The sequence below is a fragment of the Mustela lutreola genome, chromosome 16 (assembly GCF_030435805.1).
Source record: "Mustela lutreola isolate mMusLut2 chromosome 16, mMusLut2.pri, whole genome shotgun sequence".
In the NCBI taxonomy this organism is placed as follows: domain Eukaryota; kingdom Metazoa; phylum Chordata; class Mammalia; order Carnivora; family Mustelidae; genus Mustela; species Mustela lutreola.
In genome coordinates, this window is record NC_081305.1 from 42,589,036 (window position 1) to 42,598,394 (window position 9,359).

The following is a 9,359-nucleotide window of genomic DNA, read 5'->3' on the forward strand; positions in this document are numbered from 1 at the left end:
ACCTCTTGTCCCCTCCAGACACCTTCTGCCTTCCTGGAGACTGGCCCAAGGAGGGGCCTGGGCATATATAGGGAGCCACTGTGGGAGGAGCTAGCCACAGAGGCTTTGGAAAGAGGTGAGGAGGGGGCTCTGGGGGTCTGGATGAGCAGGGGGGAACTGGGAAGCTCGGAGGTGCAGGGAGGCCAACGCTGAGCTCTGGCCAGTGACTGCCCTGCCTGAGCCTTGGTTCCCTCTTCTCTAAGGTGGCACACCATCAGGGTTTGTGGGAGGATTCTGAGCCTAGCAGAGAGCCGGGAGCATCCCCTGGCAGCTGGGGTGTGGAGGGAGGGCGGTGGCTCCAGCTGGGGCTGCCCTCCATGCCCGGCCTCTGCCTGGCCTTATTCGGGCTCATGTGTCCCAGGAAGACTATGGCATCCGCGGCAACAGAGGCAGAGAAGGGGTCTCCGGCCGTGGTGGGCCTGCTGGTGGTGGGCAACATCATTATTCTGGTGAGACCTCCCCCAGTGCCGGGAGCCCAGTGGGTGGGTGGAGAGGAGGGGACACCTAGGCTTGCCATGGCCAATGCCGCTGGCTCTTGAGTCAGAGCAACCTGGATTTGAATCCCAGCTCTCCAGCGGGAGCAAGCCACTCTACTTCTCTGAAAATAGGAATGCCGAGAGGATGAGTTACTGGATTCTTGAGCTCAGACCAGAGTCTGGCATGTGCGGCTACTGTCTGTGTCAGCCACAGCAGCAGTAGTGCCCTGCAGCGGTAACAAGGAACAGCTGTTACTAGGACTAACGCGGAGCGCACTCACACCATGCGCTCTGTGAGTATTAGCTTGATTGGGGTCGAAGGTATCCTCTGAGAAGCCTTCCCCTCTCCTTGCTCCCATCTCTCATCCCTATAGGTACTAGATTTTTAGTTTCTCCAACATTTCTTTAAGCGCATACAAACAAATAGCATATATAGCTATTTTCTTCCCTTTTTGTCCAAGCGGTAGTTCATCCTATATCTTGTTCTGTGCTTCCCCGTTTTTCCTGCTCACATAGTCCATAGGCCACTCCACGAGAGTCCTCAGAGAGCCGCCCTGCCCTCTTCCACCCAGCAGAGCACTCCCTGTGTGCACGCCAGTGCCTGTGACATGAGGATGCAAAGAATAACTGCGGGTTTAGGATTTTCCTGCACAGACAGGACTAATTTCTGCAGGCAGCATTGCTGGGTCAAAGGGTTGATGCACTTGTAGTTGCTCTGGGCCTGGGCAGGTTAACAACACTGTTTGAGGGAGGCCAGGGGGACGGAGCATCTCCTCTGTTCCTGTCATGCACTCTAGGCTTCACGTGTGGCATCCCCCGGCATCCTTGAAGCATCCGACGACAGCTCGGGCGATGGAGGGGGTGGGGGTGGCTGGGGGGAGGAGGAGCAGGGATCCAGTCGGGCAGCCCTTCCCTTCTGGCCTCTGTCCAGCCCATCCCTAGTCATGGAAGGTAACATCCTTGCCATTCGCATGTGCCCACCTTGCCGAGGGCAGCGGAGGCTCAGAAGGGGAACCTGCTCAGAGACAGTCCTGTGGCCCCACCTGCTGTGCCCTCTCTAACCTGCTGCCCTGTCCAGCTGTCGGGCCTGGCCCTGTTTGCCGAGACGGTGTGGGTGACAGCTGACCAGTACCGTGTGTACCCACTGATGGGCGTCTCAGGCAAGGATGATGTCTTCGCCGGCGCCTGGATCGCCATCTTCTGCGGCTTCTCCTTCTTCGTGGTGGCCAGCTTTGGGGTGGGTGCAGCACTCTGCCGCCGCCGGTCCATGATCCTCACGGTGAGGCCCCCGGGGGGGGCGGGATGGCATGGGGCCGGGCAGGCACAGAGTCACTGTAACCATGGCCACTGAGCCCCGAGTGTGTATTCAGTATGCACCACACTTGGGCCTCGTGGCAATCATTCTATTTAATCTTCCCATAACCCTGTAACACAGGTTCAGCCGTTACCCTCAATCTCCAGAGAAAACTGGGGCACAGAGAGGAAGGGAAGGGAGCTCTGCCCAGGAGGACGGCTCTTGAGTGGCAGGACGGAGATGCAAAATCTCAACTAGTTGGTCCCCAGTTGGTCTGTGCACATGAGCTCTGTCAAAACAACAACAACAATAGCACGGTTGCCACTTCGGGAGCACTTATTATGTTCTAAATGCTTTGCATAGATGGGTGCATTTACTCCTTACAACCCACCAGGAGATCCCATCATTACGGTGAGCACATTTGACAAGAGTTGAAACGGAGGCTCAGAGAAGTGAAGTCACTTATCCGAGGTTGCACAGCAGGTGGGTGACAGAGCCAGGATTGAAACCTGAGCAGTTCAGCTTGAGCCTTGCTCTTAATTTCCGCCAGTGATAACCGCCACCACAAGAACCCAGGCTTCCCAAGGACCACTCCTGTGCCTGGCACTAGGCGAAGCCGTTTAGAAAACGAGCTCCCTCAGTGTCTCCAGCCCCCGTCTGGAGTTAGTGCTTCTCTGCCCGTTTACCAGACAGGAAAACGGGGGCTCAAAGAGGCCAACAGCCCAGGGTGATAGGGAAGGCAGGAGCTTCGATCCCAGCCCCCCTGACTTAGAGACAACATTGTGCTGCCTCCACAGCCGAGGGCCTCTTAGATTCCTGAGAGCAGCGGGTTATTCCATCAACAAATATGGATGAAGCCAGAACCGTGGGCCCAGTCCTGCGCTGGGCACTTTGGCTATCTAGAGAGAAAATAGGAAAGCCCTAAGGGGAGGGTGCCCCCAATGGGGGCACAGTGGACAGTAAGGATGGAAGGAAGGTCTGGAGCTGGGGATTAGGAGGGGAGGCCTCAGTGAGGTGAGGGGGTGTGCATTTCTGTGGGAGGAAACAGCAAGAGGGGGCCAGGAGTCCAGTGTGGCTGGAACCAAGAGGGGGTGGGGTGCGGGAGAGGCAGTAAGGGTCCAGAGAAGGGAGGTACTATGGGCGATGGGCATGGAGAATGAGGGTGAGAAAAGGGAAGTGGGCCTCTAAGTTGAGTCTTGCCAGTCTTGGTAAAGACTTTGGCTTTCTTGTGAGTAAGATGGGGCTCTGGAAAGGCTCTTTTCCTTCTCTTTTGCTTTCTTTCCTGCATGTAATTCTCTGACATAACAATTTAACTGAAGCCCTAAAAGCTCAGCCAACTGGTTAAAAAAAAAAAAAGTTTGCGTCTGTGTCTTACTCCCTTATTAGTTTGTCATTAACTAAGACACGAATTTTTGTTTTTAAATTATTATGGGAAATTTCAAACCTTGCGTGCAGTGAATGGCATGAACCCCACATACCCATCACCTAGTTTCAACAATATTGACCACAGCCTGGCCAGCCGGGTTCCCTCGGCTTCACCCTCTACCTGCCCACATCCTTCTTCCTGGTGTGTTTTGAAGTGCATTCCAGACACCAGGTCATTTACCTGTAAGTACTTGAGTGCACGTTTCTCTGAGCGCTAAGGACGTTGCTGAGAGCAGTCAGGCATGTTGTGCCGCTCATCTCTTGGCAAAGGTGTTGGCATATCCACGTTCCACCCCCTGTTGCTTTAAGGGAGAAGGTGAGGAAAGTGCTTTTTTTTCTTTTTATGCACAACAACCGTGCCACGAGTATGCCCTACAAATTCAATATCTAGTCTCCGTTCAAATGCCTCTGGTTGTCTCAAGAATGTCTGTTTTGTTTTGTTTTTCCTGTAGTAGACATTTATTTTACTGTGCCCAGACTGATAGTTAATTTCAGGCAATACTTTACATATTTTTGTTGATATCATTTTTTTAAAGATTTTATTCATTTACTTGACAGAGAGAGATCACAAGTAGGCAGAGAGGCAGGCTCTGCCTCTCTGGGAGGAGCAGGCTCCCCTTGAGCAGAGAGCCCAATGTGGGGCTTGATCCCAGGACCCTGAGATCATGACCTGAGCCAACAAACCCAGAGGCTTAACCCACCAAGCCACCCAGGCGCCCCTGATTTAATTTTTTCCTAACATTTTATTATTAAAAAATCCAAACATACAAGAAAGGTGAAAGACTTGACTAGGGAATGCTTGTACACTCACCACCTAGATGCTACTGGTCACATTGTCCTGAACTTCTTTTTAAAATCCCTCAGGGGCGGGGGGCGGGGTGTGCGGCTGGGTGGCTCAGTGGGTTGAAGCCTCTGCCTTCAGCTCAGGTCATAGTCTCAGGGTCCTGGGATGGAGCCCTGCATCAGGCTCTCTGCTCATCAGGGAGCCTGCTTCCCCTTCTCTCTCTGCCTGTCTCTCTGCCTACTTGTGATCCCTCTCTGTCAAAAAAATAAATGAATAAAATTAAAAAATAAAAGAAAATCCCTTGAGGGGGTGTGACTTGGCAGGCTTTGCCCTGCCTGACTGGGTGGTGCCTCTGTCTCTCCCTCCATCTCTCCCCAGTACCTGGTGCTCATGCTCATTGTCTACATCTTCGAGTGCGCCTCCTGCATCACGTCCTACACTCACCGCGACTATGTGAGCTGGGCAGAGGCCAGGGGAGGGGTGTGACTTGGGGCAAGAGTGGCAAGGATCCGGGTCTGGGTCTGCGGGTGGAGTGGTGGTCGACCTCACTCCCCACCTAGCCCCACTGGACCCTGTTCTTCCTGGACCTCCACAGATGGTGTCCAACCCATCCCTGATTACCAAGCAGATGCTGACCTTCTACAGTGCAGACACCGACCAGGGCCAGGAACTGACTCGTCTCTGGGACCGTGTCATGATTGAGGTAGACGAGGGAGAGCAAAGGGGTGAGGGGGTAGGAAGGGCTGGAGGAATGGGGCTCTGACCACAGAGGTAGATAGGCGCCTCCCCTTATGCCCACTGGTAGATGATACCCACTTCTGTGGTTCTTCTGGAGAACAGGGTTGGTCATGGCCATTTTCCAGGTGACTAGACAGGCCCAGAAAAGGGAATGTCACCTGCTGTCACATGGTTGGTAAGCCGGGATCAGAGTCTGCCAGTCTTGATCCAGAGCCCCTACCGTTATAGATACCTTCTTAATAAGGAGGATAATCATAATAATGAACATTTAATGAGCACTAACTTTTTTTTGAGTACTGTTAGAAGCACTTTTAAAGCTTATTTAATTCTCACAACCACCATAAGGGAGATCAGCTTTCCAGCCATGAAGAAATCAAGGTAAGAGGTTGAGTGGCTTACACAAGGTCACACAGCTGGTAGGTCATAGAACCAGAAGAATTCAAACCCAGGCCACCAGCTTCCAGAAATCACATTCTTTTTTTTTTTTTTAAAGATTTTATTTATTTAGGGCGCCTGGGTGGCTCAGTGGGTTAAACCTCTGCCTTCGGCTCAGGTCATGATCCCAGGGTCCTGGGATTGAGCCCTGCATCAGGCTCTCTGCTCAGCGGGGAGCCTGCTTCCTCCTCTCTCTCTACCTGCCTCTCTGCCTACTTGTGATCTCTGTCTGTCAAATAAATAAATAAACTCTTCAAAAAAAAAAACTTTAAAAAAAAAAAGATTTTATTTATTTATTTGACAGACAGAGATCACAGAGAGGCAGGCAGAGAGAGGAGGAGGAAGCAGGCTCCCTGCTGAGCAGAAAGCCTGAGTGGGACTCGATCCTAGGGACCCTAGGATCATGACCTGAGCCAAAGGCAGAGGCTTTAACCCACTGAGCCACCCAGGGGTCCCCCCCCCTTTTTTAACATTCACATATTTATTTGAGTGAGAGATCATGCACATTTGTGGGGTGGGGAAGGGCAGAGGGGATGGGAGAGAGAGTCTCAAGTGGACTCTGTGCCAGGTGCAGAGCTTGACGCAGGGCCCGACCCCACAACCCCAAGATCACAACCCATCACGACCCAGGCTGAAACCAAGAGTCAGATGTTCAACTGACTACACCACCCAGGCGCCCCCAGAAGCCACATTCTTAATTAAACCCAACATGATACGGCACAAGAGAAGAATACTGAGGACCCAATGGAAATTGAGGTCCCAATTTGGTTCAAGTCATACCTCTAGCTAGGATTGGAACTCATATGTGAAGGCGCCTATGTTTTCATCATTCAGGACCACCAACTAAACACAGATGCTAGAAGAAACCAGAGATCCTTCTTTGGGTGTCACTTACCTCAAATTTTTTTGACAGCTAATTCAAAAGAATTTTAAAATGACTCATGAGTGTGGGTTTGACTCAAACCCCCCACCAGCCCCGTGGTGCCGGGATAAATATCTCTTGCTCCTTGTTCACAAGCACAGACGCTGCCCACCCCCCACCTCAAGGCCCAGGACATGGGAAGTCGGGACCTTCCTCACTCTGTGACCTTAGGCGAGTGGCTGTTCTCTCGGAGCCAGAGCCTGCCTGACCCCCTGCCTTTCTCTCCAGCAAGAGTGCTGTGGCACATCCGGTCCCATGGACTGGGTGAACTTCACATCAGCCTTCCGGGCGGCCACCCCGGAGGTGGTGTTCCCCTGGCCCCCACTGTGCTGTCGGCGGACTGGCAACTTTATTCCCCTCAATGAAGAAGGCTGCCGCCTGGGCCACACGGACTACCTGTTCACCAAGGTGTGTCCCCTCCCTGCAGCTCCCCTGTCTGTGTGGCATGGGTCTGGCCCCCTCTGGTCCTTCTATCTCTTCCCCCCTCCCACAGTCTTCTCCTCCTCCCCCCTCTGGCTTCTTTCATTCTCTCCCCTCTCTCTGGCTCTCTCAACTCTCTCTCCATCTGTCCCTCTTCCCTCTGCAAGTCAGTGGGAGGCACAGGGTCTCTCTGATCCCGAACCGGACCTGCAACTTTTCTTCCGGTTGCCTGGGAATGAGAGCAACAGGAATCACAGAAACAGCACCACCACCATAGTAACCAACGTTCATTGAGCCTTTGCATTGTGCCTGGCATTCTTCTAAGGGCTTCAAGTCTTTGTCTTAGTTAATTCCCACCACGGCCTGTGAGGTATGGGTTTATAATGATCCCATTTTAAGGATGATGAAACGGAGTTCATTCGCTATTAAGGGATGGAGCTGGGACTGGATTTCAGGCAGACAGGCCCCAATTAGGGGCTTTAAGCAGGGCAAGGGGAGTGCAAAGGCGGAGAGAGAAACCAGAGGAGGTTAGACTAGGAGAAGAAATGGTTCCAGCGGTCCCTCTGGCTGCTTCGGGACCCTGGAACCATACGACTTAGATCAGGTGTCATGGAGAAGGGAGCCTGCGCCAACCATCACCACCCTCGGAGCCAGACAGCCATTTCTGAAGCCCAATTCTGTGCAGAGTGTGCGCGTGCGTCCATTCACGGACGCTCCACGGCCACCTTCAAGGCCAGTGCTGTCAAGATTGTCACCTCCCAGATAGGAAAACTAAGGCTCAGAGAGCCAGAATCATTCCCAGGCCCCAACAGCTAACAAATGATGGAGCTGGCCCCCAACTCAGTCCTGCCTGACTCCAGGATGCACACCCCGAAACTTTGTTCTCGGCTGCTTCCAAGTCGAGGCAGGGGTCTACCTGAGGGTGATTCTGTTGTGAGTCTCAGGCCCCACTTGACCTCATTCCTAAACGGGGAGGCATCAAAACTGCACTGCTCGTAATGAAGGCAAATTTCAATCCTGGGCACCTGTGGGCAGCATGGCAAGCCAGCTCTGTACAAACCTGTCCTCAGACTGTCATAACCACGGCCACACACCTACTTGTGTGGGTCCTGGGTTCAACATCACATTCCTGGCTCCCCAAAACCATTCTGGGAGGTAGACACTGCCACAATCGCCATTGCACGGCTGAGAAAACCAAGGCTTGAAGAAGGAGGTGACCTTCCGAAAGGCACACAGTGACTCTCCCTCAGGGCTAGCCCTACTGGGCATTTCCTCAAACTCCCATGTTTTTCCCCTTGCCCAGGGCTGCTTTGAGCACATCGGCCATGCCATCGACAGCTACACATGGGGGATTTCATGGTTTGGTTTTGCCATCCTGATGTGGACGGTAAGTGGCGGGAACCTATGGGCAAGAGGGGGATGTGGGTGTGGGGCTGGAGCGTCCCTCACCTGACTGCCTCCTGGTACAGCTCCCTGTGATGCTCATAGCCATGTATTTCTACACCACATTGTGAGGAGCAAGAAGGGAAAATCACGTGCACATGCAGCCTCCTCCCGTTCCTGTTTCCTCTGGCTGAGGGCTTGATGGCTGCCTCACCTCCCCCTTCCGACCTCTCTCAACCTTCCCCGCCTTCCACTCCCTCCAAAGACCTTTTACCAACTTTCTGAGCCCTGCTGAGACTTGGGGATGCCCTGAAACCCTTGGACATGTGTACAGGGACCCTTAGGACCCTTAGGGACCTCATTTCACTTTGCTGATTCCTGGCCCATCTTTGAGCATCAATTTAAAGTTCTGTTCTCAGGGGACCTTTCCCGGATCCCACTACCCCCATCACCAATGCCTCTCCTGTAGCTCCTCCTTCATGGCAGTTGTTGCCATTTTTGCTAAATAGTTTGTGATTGTTTATACTCTGGTAGATGGGATTGCCATGAGGGGAGGGACAAGCTCTGTCATGGTTACTTTATTGTCCTCAATATCACCCAGCAGAGGGAGGGGCATCAATATTCAATAAATACTGGTTGAATGAATTAATTTGTTTTCCTTGGGGGCAAAGGCAAATGAACAAGAACTCTTCCAATGGAAGTTGCAGAAACCCAGTGGGCACTGACTGAAACATAACATGAAATTTCTTGGCTCGTGTAACTGAGATAACATTGCTGGCTTCCGGAATATCTAGATCCAGGAGTTCAAAGTTTCCAGGAAACCTGTTTCATTCTCAGGCAGGATTCCTTTGGCAACACCAGACTTAACAACTTTACACTAAGCCACACAGCAGGAAGAGACCCCTCTCTCCCAATAGTTTGAGCCAAGGTCAAGGATTCAATTTCACTTAGAGTCCAGGCCCATCCTTTGGTGGGGGAGGGAGGGTACCTGAATTACTACTGCTGTGAAGGATGGTGTTGGGAAGTGGGGGTGATTTATCAAAGGAAAATTAGAGTGCAAGGTTGTTGGGCCAGTACACGTGGCAGATAGCCTCCTCCCAATGCCTGTAGCTTCCAGCAAGTTCTCTAATGGATGCATGGCAGCAAACACTCTAGGAATCTCATCCTCACTGTTGTCCTCTCTCAAGCAGGCCAACCTCTGTCCATTTTATAGTGGTTAGGTCCTGCCAAGAGGGCCGGGCTTCCTTCCCCTCCAAATGATGTTTCCCAGAGTCCTCCTTTTCTCCACTGGTCTGCAAACCCTGAATTCAGATATCAGCTTTTAAAAATATACTTCTGTTTATTTTTTAAAAGATTTTATTTCTTTGAGAGAGAGACAGAGACAGAGATAGCGAGAGAAAGCATGAATGGGGAGCTGAGCGAAAAGCCCAACACAGTACTCGA

At 52.2% G+C, this 9,359-nt stretch overlaps 1 protein-coding gene across 1 annotated transcript; it reads left to right on the forward strand.

Moving 5' to 3' along the window:
- Positions 1 to 8,546, forward strand: UPK1A (uroplakin 1A). Its single transcript, XM_059153184.1, has 7 exons — positions 1 to 488; positions 1,594 to 1,794; positions 4,397 to 4,471; positions 4,614 to 4,721; positions 6,342 to 6,521; positions 7,837 to 7,920; positions 8,003 to 8,546. The coding sequence occupies exons 1-7, from the start codon at positions 357 to 359 to the stop codon at positions 8,045 to 8,047; spliced, it is 825 nt and encodes a 274-aa protein (XP_059009167.1). The 5' UTR covers positions 1 to 356; the 3' UTR covers positions 8,048 to 8,546.
- The last annotated feature ends 813 nt before the right edge of the window (positions 8,547 to 9,359 follow it).

Coding starts and splice junctions, on each gene's coding strand:
- UPK1A (XM_059153184.1), top strand. CDS start 357: ATGCCCGGCCTCTGCCTGGCCTTATTCGGGCTCATGTGTCCCAGGAAG. Junction 4,722..6,341: donor GGGACCGTGTCATGATTGAG/GTAGACGAGGGA, acceptor CTTTCTCTCCAG/CAAGAGTGCTGTGGCACATC. Junction 6,522..7,836: donor CGGACTACCTGTTCACCAAG/GTGTGTCCCCTC, acceptor CCCCTTGCCCAG/GGCTGCTTTGAGCACATCGG.